The sequence below is a fragment of the Neurospora tetraspora genome (assembly GCF_033439725.1).
Source record: "Neurospora tetraspora strain CBS 560.94 chromosome Unknown B0H65scaffold_5, whole genome shotgun sequence".
Classification (NCBI taxonomy): Eukaryota; Fungi; Ascomycota; class Sordariomycetes; order Sordariales; family Sordariaceae; genus Neurospora; species Neurospora tetraspora.
In genome coordinates, this window is record NW_026944387.1 from 886,582 (window position 1) to 908,742 (window position 22,161).

Here is a 22,161-nt window from a genome sequence, read left to right on the forward strand (position 1 = left end):
TGTGTGTGTGTGTGTGTGGTGGAGGTGGTAATGATGACCGTGGAAACGAGACTTGGTCTAGTACGGTATCTCTCAGCCTCGAGGTCTCCGTCGGCGGCGGCGGCGCGAGGGGCTCTCTGTCTTCTATCTCGACGGCGGTCGGGGTATCGGCTGGCTCGACACTAGTTCTAAGGACTAGGCAAAGTGCGTGCGGACGTAGCGGGCTGCCGGGCGCGGCGTCGACGGTTATGTTTTGGATGTTGGTCGGGGCTGGACTGCGGAGTTGTGATCACAAGTCAAGGGGGAGAAAGACGGCGGGACGAAGGAGTGGATGGGAGTCTGGTTGGCTCCAGTTGTGCTTTTTCCGACGTGAGGTTGGCGCATTCCACTTCCACTTCCACTCCTCAGCGCAAGGCAACGGTTCGGGTCCACTCCCAGGTCCTCAGAAAGAACAACGCTGACGGGAGGTGGTGCATTCATTCAGCACGAAGAAGTCCCGTTCCGTGTCCCGCTCCAGGTGTCCCTCCTCCAACTGCCAGTGCAGCAGCAGCCCGGTGTCAGTGCGGTACGGGGCGGTAGAGGTACCTCTACGCGGTGGTCACGTTCTGCATTGACAGTGGCCCTCTCGGGTGAGGAATGCCTGGCAAGGCGGCCAAGGCGGGCAGTGCCCACTGGCAGGCAATGCGGGCAGGCAAGTGGAAGGGAAGCGCAACGGCAGGCTGGGAGAGTGGTCCGTGCGTACATGCTCTCTGAGGGAGAGAGCTCTTTGTTGCGCTTCCTCCCGTCTTCAACTTTCATTGGCATTGGATCGGAATGGAAGCCGGCTTCTCACAGAGGAAGCTGAACTCCTTCTATTTCCATTTCAGAGTTCACTACAACAACCTCAAGTCAACCTAACAACCCAACAAAGAGGAACTTCCACCCCTCCGTAGTTCATCATCATCCCTATGGCCCCTTGATCAAGGTATCTCTTGGACCAGACAGAACCTGTGTCCAGTCACTAGAGGAGGTATCTCTTTGAGCTGAGTTGGCCTTGGCTCAAAAGAAATAGCAAACGACTGTTGAATAGCTTTCCAGCGAGTGACAATGAGGGAAAGCATTCATGTGAAACCGACAACAGCAACAATGTCGACATCATCACTTTATGGTTCGGCAGCATACATTCTATGCTTTGGGCTGTTACGCCTGAAGACAATGCCTGTCTTTCACAAGCTAACATTTACAGTATTTGGACTTCTCTCTCAGGAATCTTACAACTTCAGGTCACAGTGAATTCTTTAACAGTCCCCCAGGAAGCCCGCATTCAGGCACATGCCGACGTCGTCCCATTCGGGGCAGTTCGATCCGATCTGGGATAGGCCTGTCACGCAGTGTATATAGGCGCTACAACTACTTTGTCGAGAGCTCTACAGTCGAGCCAAGACTATCTCTGGAACATACAGACAACAAACAAGCTGACTGACGACGGGATTCTTCTGATCATTCATCACATCTCACGCAATACAGCCGAATGACACCAGCTAGCTCATATCACACATTTCACATGACCAATGCAAATTATACAAGTAGAAAGGTCTCTCTGACTGAAGCATCCCCTGTACTTGGCATCCGTTGACGTTATATCACGAGATATTCTGATCTTTCATAGGAGAGAAAGCAAACAAGTAAGCAGCAAAAGCAACCACCCGACAGTTGGCCACCCAGAGGTTATGACCAAGTTCGCGCACACACTTCGAGGTGTGTTCATCGGTGCTCATCAGTGTCCATCAGCTGCCCACCTTTCCGTCCCAGTCGTCCCCAACACCGGGAAACTGGGTGCGAGAGGGCGGCATGGAAGGCGGTAAAGACCAAGCCCTGGAATGGATTCGAGATCGGATCGACCAACCTAAACCCTTTCCAGATGCCCACAGACAGACATCCAGTGACAGCTCTCTTCTCACCGGCTAGCCCTCCACAGCTAGAGAGGGGACTCTGCCAAAGATAGTCCAGCGATATTCTCACAGACACGACTCATCACCTTCCAGAACCTCTCGGTCTGCGACATATGCCTTTGTCTCCGTCGTCTCCTTGCTTTGCCGGTCCCTCGCGACCCACTGATCCATTCAGTTTCCCTACGGACCAATCCCACCTCTGTCAGAAACAACCCCTGGACGGTTGCCTCTCCTGGACTGGTTGTGGGCGGTTGGTGTGCTCAGGTGTGGTCAAATGGCCACCAAGAAGAACCGCGCTTGATACGGGCTACCCAAGCTGTTCTTGGCAGCTATCTTGGCAGCACTTTACCGCTGCTGGCTGGTCCATCCGTGGTGTTTTCTGGGGTCTCTTCCCCTACTAAATAGTCCAAGTCTGCTTCCGCAACTCTGTTGGTCTTGGCCACCGCAACATCTCTCGACCTGTTCCTAACTTTGCGCTGCTCTTCACCTGTAAAAACAAGACTCTTCCCGGCTTACAGAATCCAATCTTCTCAGCACAGTTTGGGTGCTATTATGGACGGCAATGGCTCTAGCGGCTCCACTGACAAGGCTGTAGAGCTAGAACCGCTACGGCCGCCCACTCGACCGCCTACGGTGGGGAGTGGCAGCGGGACGGCGGCCACCGGCGAGTTCGAGAATGCGGCAGCGGTCACGGCAGCGGTCACGGCGGCGGTCGGCCTTCCGCCTCACCAACGACAACCTTCCGGCCAAGACCCCTATGGCGGCCGATCCTCGCAAGAAAGGGCCCGTGATGAAGCCAGGAAGGTCTTGCAAGCTCATCCCATCATGACCAACTTACGGAACATCTCCAAACCCACCGTGGGCAGCGCCGTCACTTTGGCCGACAACACCGAGCCCGGCTGGGCTGTCATTGACGGTGATGTCGGCGGTCACGGCTACAATGAGACCAAGGTCGACATCATCGCCGTGCCGTGTCCCGGCGCGGAACCGCTTCATCCATGGACATGCGACCCGGTAGCCGACAGTGATTTTGGCTCTTCGGAGAAACCTGGCACGCCAAAATCCATGAGGCTCCCTTATGTATGGATTCAACAGGGAATCCGGAACAAGGACCCCACGATACGGGTGCTGGTATACAAGCATCGGGGATTGAGAGAAGGCATAAACATCGACATGCTGGCAGTCGACTTGTTGGACCACGTAGTACAAATCCGCCAAGGCGTGGTAAGATTTCCCTTACCTAAACCCAAGAACAGGAACAGCCTGTTTCTGTTGCTTATTTAAAAGTTCCAAGACTGATCCACCTAGCGTCCGTCTCGTCCTCTCTTCTTCATTGCCCATAGCATTGGTGGCTTGGTAGTCAAGCGGGCTTTGCTCAAGGCCCATGAAGACAGTCGGTACAAGGATATCAAGAACAATTGCCATGGCGTCGGCTTCTTTGGTATGGACCCTTCCCACCGCAATTTTTCTGGGAAATCAAAAAGTTAATAAGACTCAGCCACGCCCCATCGGGGTTCAAGTTACATGTCCATGAGGAACCTGAGGGAAAGCGTCCGCGAGTTGCTTCAGTTGCAACGCGCTCTACCAAACTCGCTGATGAACCAGATCAAGGTCAATACCAACAACAATCCTTGGCTGGACAAAATGCACGAGCAGTTTGTGGACATTGCAAGTGAACTCCGCATCTGGTCCTTCTACGAGACCATTGACAGTGAACTCTCAAACACGGGTGCCATCTTTGCCAGTGAGGTTAAGTTCACGGCTCCCTTGGTGTCAGTCAAGTCTGCGTTGCTCGAGTTGGCCAGAGAAGATGTCTTTGCTATCGACAATAGCCACGCCAACATTGCATCGTTTGGACCCAACAACATTTCCACCATGAATGATTTCCTCGAGGACCTGCATGAGGCTGTGCTGAAGGCTAAGAGTCTTAGCAAGCATATCCATCATCCGCTGAGGCTGAAGGACCATGTCAAGGTGGAAATCGTTGGGTTTTATGAGGATCCTGACCCGGAATCGGACTCGAGCACTCGGCTTTACGCGACCAAAACTCAACTTGGCCAGTATCTCCAGAAAGGAGCTGACCCGTTCTTGCAAGAGCGTCTGAGCAAGGTTCAACACAACCGCCATCTGCTTACACGGGCCTTCACGCTCAAGTCAGCAACGGTAACGGAGACAGACGATGACGATGACACTGGGCCGGCCTCGGAGGTGGACAGCGATGCTGCCAGCAGTATTGGCAGCTTGTCTGCTCCATCGTTGATCGTCGACCATGTTAGCAGTACTGGACTGGACTTTATGCACCCAGCAAACTTTGGTCGACACAGTGCCGCGCATCACGCGAAGAAGAAGATTACCTGGATCCATGTCCCGTTCAACAATCCCATATGGGCGAAGGTCAGTTGCCTCGAGTACTTTTTTTTCTTTCTTTTTTTTTTTTTTTTTTTTTTTTTCCGTCTGTTGCTAACCCCAAAACAGGAAGTAATCAAGAGGATCGAGGAAACCCGCGGTCAGAACCTCCAAAGGCTCCTAAGCCGCGAACACTGGCAGACCAAACAAGTGCAAGGTCTCCAAGCGCAATCCCAGCCCTCCTACTTCAAGCCCTGGGCGTGCCTCGTCCCAGCAGACGCCGGCCTGCCCGCCTCCCCCTTCACCACACCTCTCGTCGACCGAAGAACTAGCCTCCTCCCCAGCCCGCGCTGCGTCTACATCTACCTCCCCTACCTGCACTTCGACACCTACTGCAACATCATCCGACGACGCAAGCTAATCGAAAAGCGTCTCGACCACGGCCGCGCCAAGCCCGTGCCCGAGTACGTCGAACACCTCGACTCGCTCGAGCTGAAGGTCATCTGGGAGTACATCGGCTTCGACCCGCCGCTCAACTGCCGCCGCACGCTCGACCAGTTCGCTTACCCGTCCCTCAAGGACACGCACGCCCGTGATGATGATCAGATGCTCTACAAGCTCACCAAGCACGATCAGTCCGCGCACCACGAGAGGTCGCACTCGGTGAACAAATTCGCTGTTGACCCGCCTAGTCGGCGGTCGGCGGTTACCTCGGTTTGCACCGCCAAGGGTTCCGAGCATGATAGGGAGGAATACGACGATACCTGCTCTGAGGCCGAGTCCGAGTTTGACTTTGAGTGCGACGTCAAGGATGGAAAGCTGCTGATGGTCGACCAGCTGTGGCTGTGGGCGATTGATAATGATACGCTGGCTACATTCTTCCCGAAGAGGGAGTCGAGTCCCAAGGAAGGGACACTGTTCCAGCAGGCGGATCTGAGGAATATTGTGTACAATGAGCTGAACGGTGATTTGACGGGCAGGACGGATAACGCGCTGGATCTGGCGGCGTTTATCGTGTTGCATGCGGTGATGGCGTTTGTGGAGCTGTCGACGCATAGGGATTTGGATATTTTTAGGATTTTTGAGGAGGCTATTGGTTTGTTGGTATGTGACAAGCATCATGTTGGGTCTAAGGGGACGAAAAAATTGCTAACATTATGACAGGCCGAGAGAATGACGCAAAACATGCGCCGGTTCCGTACGCAGAACTTTATTAGCACCTCGACTGACGACCTGGATGATGACGATTTTGGCAAAGGCAGGACGCTGTCGATCAAGGAGCGGCATAAGCGCGAGCTGGAGAAGGCCGAGAGGGAAAACAGAGAGAACACTTCTGCATTGCTGGAGCTGAGAGACATGGAAGATGAGCTGTCGACGCTTCTCCGCCTGTTTGAAACCCAGGAGGGAGTAGTCAACCAGCTCAAGGAGATCTACAACAACCCGAGTCTGAAGGAGATAACCAAGAACGGCCAAGGCTACCTCGACAAGGCAATGGAGTACTTGACGGAGTATAAGCAGCTGACAGGCGAAATGGTGAAGAGGGTAGAGACTACCAAGAAGGATGTAAGTTTCACCTTCCCCCCTTTTCTTTCCTTCCCTCCTTTACTCTTCTCACCAACTGACATCCATCCAGTACGAAAAAATGCTCGAAATGGCCCAACGCCAAGCCCAAGTCGACGAAGTCCGCTGGTCGCGCCTCCAAACCGAGCTCGCCGCCTCTCAAAACCTCTCGGTAATGATCTTCACCACCTTCACCGTCATCTTCCTCCCCTTATCCTTCTTCACCGGCATCTTCGGCATGAACACGCGCGAATGGCACGACGGCCAAAACCCGGACGGCTCCGATTCCACCATCCCCACGTTGGGCTACATAGGCGCCATCGCCCTGCCCGTCTCCTGCTTCTTGATCTTCACTTCCTTAATCGCCGCTTTCTCGTCGCGCGTTCAGGGCATTTGCAAGAAAATCTTCAAGGCCGCTACGGGACAGATTAAACAGGGGTATAGAGCGATCAGAGTCGAGGCACGCAAGATCGAGCCCGAGCGGAATAAGATGCGCAAGGAGAGGAAGAAGGCGATGAGGAAACGCGCGAGGGAGGAGGAGAGGGCGCGCAGGCAGAAGGAGCTGAGTTATGATTTTTGGGCGGATGTGATGAATGCGAGGCATGAGAGGCATCAGATTCCGGATGTTAATAAGCATGATTTTTGACTAGTGGCGAAGGGGTCTGCCGGGCCTCCTGGCAGGCGGCCGCCTTTGGTGATTGAAGCCAGGGAGGAGGGGGGTGAGAGACAGGGGCACGGGCACGGGCAGGTCCCGGGGGGAAGGGAAAAGGGAAAGGGGAAGATGAAGGATACAGATGGAGTGGAGGATATACCATTGATAATGAGGAGGCTGAAGAAGAGAAGTGGAAGAAGGGTGGAGGATGAGGAGGAAAGATGGTGATGGTGATGATGATGATGATGATGATGTTGTCTGATGACATGATATACGACATGACTTGATATGACGAGACAAAAGTTGAACAGGGCGTTGTTTAGTTGTTTTCTTGGATATATCCTTTTTAGAAAGTGTTTATAGTTTGGATACCATAGATAATGAGGAGCCGTATATATCAAATCACACAGTCTCTGTGCTTAGCTGAGAAATACCTAGGCCCAATGACTTTGTCAACCATGAGCATACACTAGGTAGGTAGACAACACCAACCTGCAGTCTTTCAGTATTTCTCTTCACTCTTACTTACCTGCTCCCGTCCACTCAGCTATCCCGTATGTGTAACATGTGTCGTCTTCCCATATCGTCTCATTGGCAAGTTCTTCTGCTCAACCACCAGAGCCTCTTGTGCTACACGCCTCTATACTCAGCCTCTTAGTTGCAAGTCCAAGTACAACCTCTCTATTGCGCCATTGGTCTCTTGTCACCATTCAGGATATGCTGTGTTCAGCCATCCGCCCATAAACAATAGCTGTCTGAACGGGTTGGTCGTTTCCATCATCAGCCTCATGTCTGCCTGCGTACCCGTGCGAGCTGTGAACCCCCACGCAGCCATCGCCATCGTGAAGTACCTGTACGTACCCCCACTCGTTCCAGCCGGATGAAGGGGCTGAAGAACAATAAAAGCCAGCGGCGCAAACGTCACTTTCCTATCCCAGTCTCCTCTCTCTTGTTCTCTCCAGCCGGCTCAGGCCCGGGTCGCGTTCGGGTGTTCCTAACTCACTAACACATTCCCACCTTATACCCACCAAACTCTGTTAACAGCACCCCTACAACAACGGACACAAGCTTGTTCGGCTACCCTCGGCGCGTCGGGAGGTCGGGTATTGAGTCCCGTCCCCTACCTCTACCAAAAAGGAAAGAGTCAAATGGTGGGGTTTATCACAGGCACACAAAAGGCACAGCAATCGGGATCCCCTGTGCCGGAGCCGCACAGACCGCATTTTCAAATTGTTGCATGCTCATTGGTCAGGACAAGGGAGGGACGTCATTGCGAGTTCGCCCGGTCCTGGATCGCTTTTCGTCCCGTGGATCTTTGGTTGGAGATCCGAATCGCAGACGCAGACAGAAACTGCATCACGACTTCAGTGTATCTGCGGGGAATGAATTTGTCACAGGGGAAAAGAAGTGACTTGTTACAGTGGACTACAATGAACTCTTTATAACCAAAATCCAGGCCAACTTTGACGCTACGAAGTCGGACCTGCTGAGGCTGTTAGTGTTACTAGCATCGCCGGTGTCGTCGCCGAGGTCTCGGTCCAAGACGGGATTTTGATCGCTCCCGCTCGTGTTTTATTTTTCTGAAGAAAGCCTTGGTTTTTTCTTTTTGGTCTTGGTTCCTGTCTGGTTCAGGTATTTCGGAGTGAGCAGCTTGTTGCGAAGGAATTGATTTCTCTCTTCTATACCCATTCTTCTGACTTTGACATACAGTCAGTCAGGTACGCATCCGATCCCTTTCTGTTCCTCGTTATCGTTGACTTCTGTCTTGGAGAAAGTATATAATGTGACTTACAATCATATGTCGCCGTTGTACTAGATTTGTTTACTCCACATACCCTCACCCTCACCCTCGGAGTCATACAGTCACCACTCTCCCCTCTCTCTCCAACTTACTCCTCCGCCTGGTCCCCCGATATATCAGGCCCAGCGACCGAGCAACCAACCAACCGGCCGGGCAAACGACACACGGACCCGACGCCCATAATACACAATGTCGACCTCCGCACGCATCACGTCGTGCCTCTACCGGCGGGCTGGTTCCGCCGGCACCACCTCGGTACAGACCACCCGCGGCCTGAGAACTCTCTCGACACCCACCCTCAACAACATCTCCCCCGCTTCGCGATCCACACGGAGACCCAAAGTCGCCCGCCAGTCTTACAACCCTCTTCTAAGGACACGACAAGCCGCCGCCCTCTCGACGACAACCCAACGCCGTTTCGCCGATGTCGCCGACGACGCCTTCGACCCCAACAGCATCGAGCGCGAGAGCGATGAGGTCGACGTGTGCATTGTTGGTGGTGGTCCCGCCGGTCTTGCCGCTGCCATTCGCCTGAAGCAGCTCGCCAACGAGGCTGGCAACGACGAGTTCCGCGTTCTGCTTCTCGAGAAGGCCGGCGAGATCGGCGCGCACACCCTCTCCGGTGCCGTTATCGAGCCCTCCGGCATCAAGGAGCTCATCCCTGACTGGCTCGACGAGGAGAACCCCAACCGCTTCACCGGCGCCACCCCCGCTGGCGGCGACACCATGCGCTTCCTCACCGAGAAGCGTGCCTTCTGGGTCCCCACCCCGCCGCAGATGCACAACAAGGGCAACTACATCGTTTCCCTCTCCGAGTTCACAAAGTGGTTGGGCGAGCGCGCCGAGGAGGTCGGCGTCGAGGTCTACCCCGGCTTCGCTGCCTCCGAGGTTCTCTACAAGCCCGATGGCTCCGTCAAGGGCGTCGCTACCAACGATCTTGGTATCGGCCGCAACGGCAAGCCCACGGACCGGTTCGAGCGCGGCATGGAGTTCCACGCACGCGTCACCCTCTTCGGCGAGGGCTGCCACGGCTCCCTCTCCAAGCAGGTCATCAAGAAGTTCGACCTGCGCCGCGACAGCCAGCCGCAGACTTATGGTCTCGGCGTCAAGGAGGTCTGGGAGATCCAGCCCGAGAAGTTCAAGAAGGGCGAGATCTTCCACTCCATGGGCTACCCCCTGCCTGCCAACACCTACGGCGGCGCCTGGATGTACCACTTCGGCGACAACCTCGTCTCCATTGGTCTCGTCACCGCCCTCGACTACCCCAACCCCTGGCTCAGCCCCTACGGCGAGTTCCAGAAGATGAAGCAGCACCCCTTCTACCGCCACTTCCTCGAAGGCGGCAAGTGCATCTCCTACGGCGCCCGCGCCCTCATCGAGGGTGGTTTCCAGTCCATCCCCAAGGTCGCCTTCCCCGGCGGCGCCCTCATCGGCGACTCGGCCGGCTTCGTCAACGTGCCAAAGGTCAAGGGCACCCACAACGCCATGAAGAGCGGCACGCTCGCCGCGAACGCCGCCTGGGACGCCCTGCAGGACACCAACGACTCCGGGTCCGTCTTCCTCTACTCGTACGAGGACTCGCTCCGCAACTCGTCCATCTGGAAGGAGCTCAAGGAAGTCCGCAACATGCGCCCCTCCTTCCACTCGCCCCTGGGTCTCTACGGCGGTATCATGTACTCGGGCATCGACGCCTTCCTCCTCAAGGGCCGCGTGCCCTGGACGTTCAAGCACAAGGTGCTCGACCACGAGGCCACCAAGCCGGCGGACGAGTGCGAGAAGATCGAGTATCCCAAGCCGGACGGCAAGATCACTTTCGACATCTTGACTTCGGTTTCCAGGACGGGCACCAACCACGAGGAGGACCAGCCCGTGCATCTCCAGGTTAAGGACTGGGATCAGCATACCAAGGAGACGTATCCCAAGTACAAGGGCGTCGAGAATAGGTTCTGCCCCGCGGGCGTTTATGAGTATGTGGAGGACGCAACGAAGGAGGAGGGCGTGAGGTTTCAGATTAATGCGCAGAAGTGAGTTTCCCTTGCCCCGTGAGATAGATGATGGGAAGGATGAAGAAGGGCTAACGAGGATTGACCAAAAACAGCTGCATCCACTGCAAGACCTGCGACATCAAGGCTCCTAACCAGGATATCAACTGGCAGGTGCCCCAGGGTGGTGAGGGTCCCAAGTACTACATGACATAAGACTCCTCTTCTCCAAGAGGATTTCAGATTATGTATTCGTTTCTTAGTTGGTCCTTCATGCACGCTGGTTTGGATTGGATAGAATGTTCCGTCAGTCTACGTATATACACGAACGAAGGTTTTGGCATAGACAAATGATGATGGAGATTTGAGGAGTGCATTGTTATTATGGGTGATGGGGCGTTGTCTATTTAACATAGACTGTATATATGGATTCTGTTTCAGTTGTTGTGGTTGTTGGTTGTACTAGTACTGGTGTGTTGGGTACTGTATTTATATCCATTTGACTTTGCTTTTGGATCTTGGGGGTTCATGTCCAGCTTGGTGTGTCGCAGGTGACGGAGTGAACAACTCGAAGCTGGAGGACGCCCTGGCATCTGATCTTTGATGGCGTTCTAACTGAGCAGTGGGCTGAAGTTGGCCGCTGTTGGTCGTCCAATGTTGACTGGATGGTGATTGGTAACTCTTCTGTTGACAGTCAGCAGCTTAGGGTGACCTTAATTGTCATGTTGGTACAATACAGGTTAGGTGGTCCATGGTATCAAGTTGAACAAGCACGGAAGCACATTGTGAAGATGGGAGGGAGTGCTCAGAGTGGTGTTTGTTTTTGAACGTATATGAGGCAACTTCGATAGAGGAATGTGGTCTCTTGCTCGAGTGGTGCCATCGGTCAACACAGTAAATCTTGATATGAATAATGGTGATCCATCCGCTATCGTCTAATCACTGCAACGAAGGAACACCCTACCCACCCGACTGTATCCGTTGAAACGAGTGCATCCGTCTCCGGTGATCACGCAAAAGGAAACACACAAAAGGAATCCCGCCACAGGGTATGATTAACCAAACCATTGTATCTCAGAGGGTAAAGAACATTGCAGCACATCACAGTACATCTCAGGGCAGTTCGCCAAACCCATCAGGAGGAGTATCGGTACCTAACCAAGAACCTGAAGAGTGACATATGATTCAAAGTTAAGCCTGAGTAGTAGTATCTTAAGGTAGTGTTCTTTTCTTAGGCCGTTTTGCACACTGAGTGCAAAATCGAGAGTAATTTTGGATGATCTTTCCAAAGGCAACATTACACTGCCAAGTATCTGGTGTTGCTCTCGATACATTGAATCAGCAATACAGTAGACAGAGACAACCGAGAGATATGGAAGGATCAAGGTTCTGTTAGTTGCCTAACTTCAGTTGGATCTTCTGTTCTCGCTTCGCCATGCTTGTCAGTCATTCAGTTATCACCCAACCCGACGGAAACAGCGAACCCCACTAGACGATCGTAGGTTGAAATATCTTGTTCATCGACCTCGGGCTGGTAGACTTGATGCTTCTTTTTATGCCTCTTGCCTTGTACTTTCCATAAGTGTCTACTAAATCATGTTCTTATTGCTCGTGTTGTCTCTCGTTTTCTCGTTTTCTGGGTGATAAGGGGTCGGAGATGGATACATGTGGTGTTGGGCCTGATTTGGTTCGAGACAGGCGAAATTTCAGAACAATCAACTCGTAGTACTTTTGAATTTCTTTTTCAGCTCCCGAGATAAAACTCGCTCCAGCATCGACTAATAGGTATGTCACAAACGTACGCAGTCAATCACCCATCGAATTCATCCCCCGAGTACCTACAGCGAGCGTCCCTCGAAGGAAATCCAAAAACTCGACACCTTTTTTCCTCTTCCGGCGAGTGGTCAGTTATGTATGTCCTGACCGGGGATCCATACCGTTGCATCTTCGGCTTCGTCAACGACGGTCGACACCGGCAAATGTGAAGACCATCACAATCAGGGTTTCTGGAGACTTCTAGACATCCAAGGCAAGGACCTTTGTGTCTCCATGCGACGACTGTATAGCGAACAAAAAAAAATTCACGTACTCAAGTATCATGATCTTGGCTCGTCTCGAGTCCTGATATCAAAACCTGATATCAACTCGGAGGAACACTCCGTGAGAATCGAAAAGCCAAAATCGTGATACTCGAGTGAAATGTAAAACACCTTGAATTCTTGAGACTCCAAGATACATCTATGCTTAACCAGACCCCCATAACGATCAACAATCCGAACAGTGGCAGTTCTTATAGTTACTCATTGACACCAACCCCGGATTGGACGACTTTCTGTCGACTTCCTGGCTAGTTTTCGGGAGTTTTCCCAGGAGTTCGCGAGAGGTTTCTTTACGTCTGTTTTGCAGGCTTGTAAGTGGTTTCTGAGACAGAAGGTGAAGGGAGGAGTAAAGACATGTGAAGAGACAACTAAGAGACAGGTGAAAAGACAGGTGAAAAGACAGGTGAAGAGACAAGTGAAGAGACAAGTGAAGAGACAGGTGAAGAGTTATGAGGTTGAGGTTGAGGAGACGATTAGAAGCCGCGATAGTCGCAATTATAGTGAAAAATGTCTTATTGAGGATAAAGTGTCCTGGGAAAGAAGTCAAGATATGGCCCGTGATCCAAGATCGGATAAGTCGGCAATTCCTCTTTCGGTCTTCCGGCTTCCGGCTTCCGGCTTCCGCTATCAACGTGCTCATCAAGATGTGTGCCCTGGGGATGACGTCTCCCGCATCGCTTCCTTCTGAGGGAGCCTTCTTAAAAACGTTCATGATGCTCATGAACGATCATGAACGATGAGCATGGTAGGTAAGCGGCATGTGGACGAGTGAGCCCGATTTAAAAGAGCGTGATGATCTCTCCCAAGATGGAACAGTCGTGATTCCAATGAGCAGTCGTGATCTTGACGAGCAAGTTCCATATCGACAACCGATAGGATGAAGTTATCCGCTCGAGCCTCCTCGATCGGACAACCAGGCCAACCAGCCCACGTGCACACGTGGCTCGTTGTTACCAAAGATAACCTCACCAACACCTTATCTTGACGACGACTCCACGCTGACCATCAGCCATTCAATCCATGTCGCGCTCCAGACTCCAGCGACTCCTAAAGTCCAGAACCATCGGGAACCTCACCAACGGGAACACCTGCGAACGTGTCAAGATTACCAGGTCAGGAAGCGATGTCACGCTATTTTAGCCCAGTCCAGCTGTCATCGTTCTGTTGGGAACAGTGAACACATGTCTGGACATGTGTCAAAACTGCAATGCACGTCTAGGTATCCGGCATCGGTAGAGGTACCCAGTTCCAGACCACGAGATAGGAAAGAAAAGATTACCGCGATATGAGCATCAGAAAAGGTCAAAAAAACTAAAAGAGCACCAAGCTCCTGCCTGAATGGTATGACCCATCGAAACACTTTGACGGCTAGCAAAACTCAACAGAAGAACGTGTGAGTATGAGCTGGCGATGTTTTCATCCACACACCACGACTCGTAAAAAAAGAAGTTGTGATGAGCAGTCGGTGAAGATACATTATCAATCTGCATAACGACGGAGTTAAGGATACGTCATCGAGTCTAATCAGGGGTATCACGGACAATCTTGAAATCTGGACGCGCTCATTCGCGTCCTCCAATACGGCGGTGAAAGCACAGATGTCCCCGACGCGGTTGGAGTCCAGCCCGGGCTGCAAACTCGACCGCAACTGTCAATCTCTGACCAATCGGCTTGCGATCGCACCGGCGGGGAACCGACAGCCCTCACAGCTGGTTTTCCTTTCTTGCACTGTCGGACGCGCTTTTGGTTGATGGTGACCGTGGTGGGTGAGCGGGGTGAAGGAATGAGAGTCCACATTCCACCGCTTTCTGTTCCTTTCTCACTTTTGCTTTTTGAACACAGTTGCAACAACAAAAACAACACGAACAAGGCCAGACTCTGCTCTTGCGAGATACCATCGCGTAAAATCGCCTGTGGTAATTACCAAATATTACGACTTTGCAATCAAAGACTCCGCCGCAACTGTGCCGTCGGTCTTTTGCGACATCATTGGCTGGCCACTTGTGTCCAATGAATTACGGCAGTTATGCAACCCTCCGGCTGATTCTTATGCAACCATCTCGCATGTGAACTGGGCGCGGTCGCCTTTTTGTGCACTTCTTGTGATTGCTTGCAGCACCATTTCTTCCCACCTTTTTCTTTTTTCCGCTTTCGTTTGCAACCAACACGCACATCACTACAAACGGACGGGGAAAAAAGGGATTGCAAGTGCAACAGGTTTCAGTGCAAGCCGTTTGCAGCAAACAGCAACGACTTTCGACACGACACGACTGAATTTCGGTGTCCGTGGTACCCGACATCCGAGGCAAATACGGGCATGGCGTGACCTGGGAGTCGCAAAGGGGGGAGAAAAAGCCGAATGAAAAATTTGCGAGTTCGGCACGAAAACGATTTTTTTTTTGAGTTTCCATGAAAATCGCTGGGACCGGGCACACGTTATGAGTCATAAACGAGGCTCGTGGTCTGAAAACGCAATCTAACAGGGATATGAGGTTGGGGGGACACTGTCCACGGCAACGAGCCAATCCGGACCCGCCAATCTTGCTACAGGTACCGGTACAAGGCTCGACACGGCATCCGACAGGATTCGCAGCCTGATAAAACATGTCAAAGCGGGCAAAAGGGAGGACGCGCTTACCTTTGGTGACGCCTACGAAGCTCGCTTTGTATCGCTTTTGTTTTGCCCGTGATGATCCCGTCCCTCCTGGCTTTGAGCCCCGTTGCTAAAATCAGGCTTTCCGTGTGTCGTGCTCAAGGCGAACGCGTGCAAATGCGTTCCGCGTCCTGCTCATTCCATCAGTGACAAAATGTTTGCTCCGCCAACCGTGGCTGATTGCTCATGTCGCTGCACCGCTTTTTTGCGTCCATTTGAGGTGTGTTGGTAGCATGTCCTGCGAGTCAGTCTTTTCCTCGATATGTCTGCGCGGTGAGCCTGGAACTGCGAATGCTGTTTATGTCGGTGCTTTTGTGACTCTTGATTTTGGGGATGTGGCGGAATGGCTATGGCAAATTCGGTATCCGAAGCAGGAAAGCGAAACCGACCGGGTTTCGCTGTCATCCGCTAAACAGGCAGCGGAGTGTGCTGAAGTCCTGGCAGTGTCGGGTGTATTGCAGGCGATGTTGCAAGCGCCATGTGGGAGTTGCGGTGACCAAATGTCGAGAAGCCATTCAGCTGGATTGCGATGCAGCAGTTGCGGTTGGTTAGACCAAGTCCACTGGAAGTAATCGCCATGGGAACCGAAATCAAGAGCCGAGCGAGGGAGGCCTCGAGTGCTGCCGAAGAAGCGGGAAGTTGGAAGTTGGTCCAGTTTGCGCCGATGTCGATGCCATGAATCGATGGGCGGGAGATCGATGTGTGCTGAGCCAGTAGGTTGGTAATCAAGCGAAGCAAGCCTAGAGGTAGGTAGGTGAGCGACCGCCAATGCGTCACTTCTCGCTGCTGTCGAAACAGAATAGCCGGATGGAAAGACCGCCACACCACAGGCCCGCGCAACGCCCAAAAGCACCGAGGAGGTGGCGACGCAAACTACCAGACACAACACAAGGAAATGTCGGCTGTGCACTAGATGTCGGATGGATGGATGGATGGATGATGAAAGACCAAATGAGCCGACTTGGATGACGATTGAATGAACGTCGACGATGGATCGATTGATGAAGCTGAATGACAATTCAAGTCACGATGCATCCAAGCACCCAAACCCAAGACGAATGAAAGAGTAGCAAAAAAGGAGAAAGAATCGTTTCTTGTCGAGTTCCAAAAGAAAAGGGAGAAGGAATAAAATGGTTTCAGAAGGTTGCTGCTGTAACGAAGAGTGTGTGGCGAGGGTTAACATTTCCAGATTACGACATGCTGGAAACCGTCAGTGCTCGGCTTGGCAACAACGAGTTGGCGGGATTGGTGGGGGAGGGGAAGGATGAGAAAGGGCGCTCTGGCCGCCGAACAGGGAGGTGAGGGCAGGAGCAAGGAGAGGACATGGGTCAGACAGAAGTACCGGTACATGGAGGAAACCTGCATGTCTGGGTGGCTCAGGAGGCGGGCAGACGGGGTGAGGGAGGGTGAGCGAGCGGGCAAAAGAGAGAAAAAGGGCAAATGAGGGACGTTGATTGGCCGCATCCGGCTCACAGTGCGGCGCCCAAAACGACAAAGACCAGGGGACCCGCCGCCAAAGATTAGCGTGGGTGCCTTAGGCGACATAGCGCAGACTGGGCAGAAAATTATAAGTAGCGGGCGCTCCCTCCAACCCATTGTTTCGAGAGTCTCGCGCGGAAGTCCCGACCGGCCCTACGTATCCGATACCTGCGTTCGGCCTCGATTTTTTTTTCATTTTCCCCACACCACAACCAACCACACCCCTCACCTCCAATCCACTTCCATCCAGAGAAGAAGCTCGGCCCCGTCCGTCACGCATCACACGCATCGTCATCGTCGTCGTCGTCGCTGTCACGGGTATCCAGAAAGAAGAAGATCCACCGAACCACAACTAGCACAGCATCATCCTGCTGTCGTGCGTTCCACGTTTTTACTCTCAATCATCTCTCTCTCTACCATCCGCCGTCACCGTCACTGCGTTGTGTGGGCGCATCTCTCTCATTTAGGTTAAGGGGTTAATCACAGTCGGCCGTCAGACAGGAGATCCGATCCTCTTCCGGACAAAGGAAAACACATTACCGTCGCCCTTTGCCTGCAAAAGAATCCGACCTCCTCCGTCCGTCGTCGACCTACTTCGTTTTAGGCGTCGAGGATAATAGAAGATTCAGTTCGTTGCACAGGCCACAGTGCAATCGCTTTACCATCTCATCATCATCTTGCCTTAGCTATCCCGGTTACGGTCATCAATTGCCGTGAGCTGTTCAGTGTGCACTACCTGCGTCCCGACGTAACAAGGAACGAAGACATCAGTCACTTCGACATCCGTCTACTACCGCCTACCGTCAAGGTCGTCAACGCATCACCGTCGAGCCACCGCGATACATATCCAGTCCTCTTGACGCATCGTCGATTGAAAGATCTCGAAAGTTGCTAGGAAAGGAACAGAAGTGTTGGGGGAGACATTAACTTGTTCATCTCCCGCATTTGGTAAGCTCTCCTCAGCCCTCGCTCTCCCGCCCGTCCCGTCCACTGCGTTCCACACCTTTGCCTTTTTGCTTTTGCGGTTGTTGTGTTGGGCAGGTTCAGTTGAGCCTTGGCAACCATTTCATCCCATCCCATCCCATCCCATTGCCCATTTGGCGGTGAATAGGAATTGCCATTCACTGCCGTCAACAACCTATTCACCACGGTTGCCCCACCATCCGGTGACAAACCGACCCCTCGAGCCCCCACCCACATATAAAATAACCATTTCTCGTGCCCTTGGAATTCTTTCCCCAAACAACCACAAACTTGCACTTGGCTTTTCCAACCGATCAGCCTCCGCACGCCTGCACCCTCTTGCACTGCACTTTCGCTCATTTGCCATCTTTTTAAACGGTAATTCTAATACAGCGCTGGTCGCAGATCTGTTCAAGAACGCAGAACCCCAAATCTCAGACTCGCGCTCAGATTTGATTCAACATGGAGGCTATCCAAACCCACCCGTCCAACGCCGCTCAGGCGAAGGCTTTCACTGCTCCCGGTTCCCTGTCCTTCCCCGGTGCGGCTGGCGAGCTCACGCCGCCCACGTCCACCGCGAACAGCGACAAGGGCGCCGCGGTCAATGGAGCCGCCGGTGCGCAGGCCGCCAACGGCAATGGGGTGACACCCGCAACCCCCGCGGCTACGCCCGCAGCGAACCAGGGTCCCACCAGTGGCATGACCCCTACTCTACAGTAGGAAGACCTCTTTGACCTTTTTCTCAAGAGGCTGTGGGCTGACCCAAACAGGAACATCGTCGCGACGGTCAACCTCGATTGCCGTCTTGATCTCAAGACGATTGCCTTGCACGCGAGAAACGCCGAGGTACGTGATGGGTTGGATTGCGGGGTCCCTTGATTTTGTCTGTCTGGCCATGGTTGTCTAACAGCCGCAAACAGTATAACCCCAAGCGTTTTGCTGCGGTTATCATGCGTATCCGCGAGCCCAAGACCACTGCCCTGATCTTCGCCAGCGGCAAGATGGTCGTCACCGGTGCCAAGTCCGAAGATGACTCGAAGCTTGCGTCGCGCAAGTACGCTCGTATCATCCAGAAGCTCGGCTTCAACGCCAAGTTCACCGACTTCAAGATCCAGAACATCGTCGGTTCTTGCGACATCAAGTTCCCCATCCGTCTCGAGGGTCTTGCTTCCAAGCATCACAACTTCAGCTCTTACGAGCCCGAGTTGTTCCCTGGTCTCATCTACCGCATGATCAAGCCCAAGATTGTGCTCTTGATCTTCGTCAGCGGCAAGATCGTCCTTACCGGCGCGAAAGTGCGTGAGGAGATCTACCAGGCCTTCGAAATGATCTACCCTGTGCTGCAAGGTTCGTTCTCAAATGTCTTTCATCTTGTGCTGTGTTCATTTTCACTAACGCATGATTTCCAGATTTCCGCAAGGTCTAAAAGATCCTTCTCGAAATTTGCACTTGATCATCGCCATGCTGCCGTGTGCAGCAGCAACACTTCTCCAACCCTCACAAAACATGTCGACAACTGTATTATACCCACAAAAACACCCTATCATGATTTCACGACGAATCTCACCCATACCCAAAAAACCGAAAATCACTTTCTTGCGACTCGCGGTTTGCGTCTACTACGACCATCAAACGGAGTACGACGCTTGAGTCGACAGGAAAACCCATTGTATCAATGTCCTGTTCATTTTCTTGCGGTTACGTCATATTTTATTTTCCACAGCAGCATTGCAGCGGCGTTCAGGTTCGACAAAGAAGGGAGAAAGAGCGGTATTCTTGCTACGTTATTTCAAGTCGAGGCGGTCATTTCCCTCTCGGCGATTCTTACAACAGCCATAGAGCAGATCGCGCATTGGGGAAGAAGAGGAGAGTGGTCAACAGTGGTTGATTGACAACACAAACCGCGCGCGCTAGCAGCTTGGTGTTGTCGGCGGCAATGTTGCGCAGGTCGATTGCCGTCCACACCCTTTTTTATTACAACTACAACTCACATACCCACTTCTAATGGCAGATGGGGACCCAACCTGGGGGAAGGAAGGATGGAGAGGTTGGAGAGGGAGGTTGGCTTTCTGCGGGTTGACGTTTGAGTTGGTCACCTAAAGGAAAACACAAAACAACCACTAGCGACACCCAAGATCGTGGCTGGCATGACAAAAAAGGTCAGCCAGCATGGACAAAGGGTCGCAGTAGGAACAAAAACTCTGGCGGGTGGGAGTTATTCTCACTTGCGCAACCATCCCGCTAAATAGGGACAGGTGCAGCTTTGCTTGGCATTTTATGACGGCGCACACATATGTTGCGTTTGTTTTGTTTCGTGGGTTAACATAACGATCCACTGCAATGCCAACATTTATTTCAACGTTCTGTCCTCATGCAACTTTTTGGTGTGTTTTGTCGTGATGTAGCGTGTTGCTTACCTGCATGTGAACGTCTCTTGTTCCCACACCTATGGTTCTCTCTTTGCTTCCCGTAGTTGCTGTCCCCCTCTTAGTTCAGAGCCCTCCCCAACTCCGTAGACAAGATCAGTCCTGGGACTCCGCCACGACTACCATCCTCCGTAATCACGGCCTTGATGGCAGCATCGCCAGCGGGATACCTCCAGTTCCACTTGCCCACGAACTCAGACGGACACTGGCCGGCAATGACATCGGCAATCTTCTCGCCAATGACCGGCAGGAACTTGAACGCGTGCCCGCTGTCGCCCGTGGCCACGAACAGGCCCTTGTATTCGGGGTGGTAATCGATGATGAAGTCTGCCGTCGGCGTATCGGAATACCAGCAGATGCGAGTCTTGCTGAACGGTCGGTCGCGGAGCGAGGGGAGGGGGACCATCTCGTGCAGAGCGCGGCGAAGGTCGTCGGCGCCTTCGGTGGGGATTTGGAGAGTCGGGTCGGAAAGGGTTGTCAAAGGGAGGGAGACGGCAGTTGCCGGGGCAGTGACGGAGGAGCCGAGAGGAGGTGTGGACAAGGTCGTGGGGTTCAAGTATCCGTAGGCATGTCGAGCGATCTTGAGGACGCCGTTCTTGGGTGGGATGATGAAGAGGCCTGTGGAGAGGTTGAGAATGACGGGCATATGGGCCAGCTGGGCTTCTTCCTCGGGCGTGAGGTCGATGTAACCGAGCACTTGGCCGGTGGCGATGGCTTGTCCTGTCAGGTCAACGAGGCGACCGGTCCAGGCACCGGCGGAGACCATGACGAGGTCGGCCGAAAGGACGCGCCCGTCCGAGAGCCGGGCACCGGTGACGGTGTCTCCGGAGACTTCCAGGTTGGTCACTTCCCCGGCGACGAAGTTGATGCGGCCCTCGGCTTTGACACGCTTGTAGAGCCAGGCCATGGAGGCGCCGGCGTTGGCCCATCCGGAGAGACCGTTGATGTAGCCCCAGGAGCCGGAGGAGCCGCCGGTGCCCAAGGCTGCCTTGATGGCGTCGGTGTCGGGACACTCCTTGATCCTGGCGGCAAGCTCGGGGTCGCTCGAGGCGATAGAGAGGACGTTGGCCCAGCTGAAGCGAGTGTAGTCCATGCCTGTGAGCTTGGACTTGTCGATGACGGTGCCAGTCACCACGGGAGTTCCCGGTGGAGGAGCTGGTCCGTCGGCAACAAGGAGGAGGCCACTCTCGGAGTAGCGTCCTTCTGACCCAAGATCATCGGGGTGGGCTTGTTGGCGCCATTGAAGCTGGGCTTCGGCGGCTAGGGCAGCGTAGGCAGCATCGGGGTAGTCGGCTCTGATGATGCGGCTGGTGTCGACACTGGCAGCGTCGGGAGCGGGGAAGACGTCTGGGTTAGACGGGTCGGCCCTGTCTACGACGGTGATGGTGGTGTTGGCGAAGTCATGACGGCGAGAGAGGGCGTAGGCAGTGGTCAAGCCGAAGACGCCAGAGCCGATGATGAGAATGGAAGAAGGAGGAGAAAGAGGAGAGGAAGAGGATTGCTGCTGCTGGGGTGCCAGTGGTGGTTGTTGCTCTGTTGAAGAGAGAGGAGGAAGAGAAGAGGAGGGAGCTGGGGGAGTCGCCATCGGGAAATGAGGAGAACAAGGTTCAGCTTGGGAAGAATGGAGCGGCAGGGGACGTCAGAGAAAGAAAGGATCAATAAAAGGACCGTGCCAGCTGAGGGGGTCTGAGTGGTCTGAGGTAGGGTTGCGCAATGGTCGAGTTGTGTGTGCTGTGTGCCCTGTCTCGAGCCTGTGCAGGAGTGGTCGGCCGTGTGTTGGCACGCTCTTTGCAAAGAAGGCAAGAATGCGATGTTTCACACCGGGGAGCAGAAAACAAGGAATCACTTGAAACCAGCAGATAACGGAAGAAAAAGGAGAGGCATTTTTATGAAATCCATCAGTGAGACCGTTAGACCACACTAGTCAAGAGCCGAAAAAGGAGGCAACCGGACACTACCTTAGTTAGGGTGGAGCGATAACAAGCGCCGGCGTGTGTTGTTGTGGGAGTTGGGGAGCCATGATCAGCGACTGGAGCGCGTGAAAGAAGGAGAATTGGAACAGAGCCAGTTTGCAAGGGCCTGGATATGACCGCATGGCGGCGGGGAACATTGCAGTGATCAAAGAAAGGGCGCTGCAACTCCAGAACGGTGGAGTCTTCTTTGACGAAACGAAGAACCTGAGTGGTGAAGGAAACGCGGGGAAGACAAGCAACTTGTGACAATTTGCAGATGACGGAGGGTTCTTGATGTTGGCTCTGGGAGGTGTTGGTTCTGATAAGTTCCAGTCTCG

At 53.4% G+C, this 22,161-nt stretch overlaps 4 protein-coding genes across 4 annotated transcripts; 3 read left to right on the forward strand and 1 right to left on the reverse strand.

Annotated features, from left to right (window-relative positions):
* Nucleotides 1-2,462: 2,462 nt before the first annotated feature.
* B0H65DRAFT_509552 (uncharacterized protein) lies at nt 2,463-6,462 on the forward strand (the record flags this gene model as incomplete). Its single annotated transcript, XM_062828325.1, has 6 exons — nt 2,463-3,134; nt 3,219-3,351; nt 3,409-4,304; nt 4,386-5,360; nt 5,421-5,819; nt 5,890-6,462. The coding sequence occupies 6 exons, from the start codon at nt 2,463-2,465 to the stop codon at nt 6,460-6,462; spliced, it is 3,648 nt and encodes a 1,215-aa protein (XP_062680243.1).
* Nucleotides 6,463-8,186: 1,724 nt separating this feature from the next.
* Nucleotides 8,187-10,692, forward strand: B0H65DRAFT_219507 (putative flavoprotein-ubiquinone oxidoreductase). Its single transcript, XM_062822033.1, has 2 exons — nt 8,187-10,293; nt 10,368-10,692. Exons 1-2 carry the CDS (start codon nt 8,459-8,461, stop codon nt 10,465-10,467), a joined length of 1,935 nt encoding a protein of 644 aa, XP_062680244.1. The 5' UTR covers nt 8,187-8,458; the 3' UTR covers nt 10,468-10,692.
* Nucleotides 10,693-17,907: 7,215 nt separating this feature from the next.
* On the forward strand, nt 17,908-18,871 carry B0H65DRAFT_509554 (transcription factor TFIID-domain-containing protein; the record flags this gene model as incomplete). The annotated part of the gene is made up of 4 exons (XM_062828326.1): nt 17,908-18,161; nt 18,216-18,291; nt 18,366-18,792; nt 18,855-18,871. The coding sequence occupies 4 exons, from the start codon at nt 17,908-17,910 to the stop codon at nt 18,869-18,871; spliced, it is 774 nt and encodes a 257-aa protein (XP_062680245.1).
* A 711-nt stretch (nt 18,872-19,582) lies between these two features.
* B0H65DRAFT_219649 (FAD dependent oxidoreductase) lies at nt 19,583-21,645 on the reverse strand. The gene is made up of 3 exons (XM_062822034.1): nt 19,863-21,645; nt 19,671-19,780; nt 19,583-19,587 (listed from the first exon to the last, which is right to left on the reverse strand). Exon 1 carries the CDS (start codon nt 21,454-21,456, stop codon nt 19,933-19,935), a length of 1,524 nt encoding a protein of 507 aa, XP_062680246.1. The 5' UTR covers nt 21,457-21,645; the 3' UTR covers nt 19,583-19,587; nt 19,671-19,780; nt 19,863-19,932.
* Between the last annotated feature and the right edge of the window lie 516 nt (nt 21,646-22,161).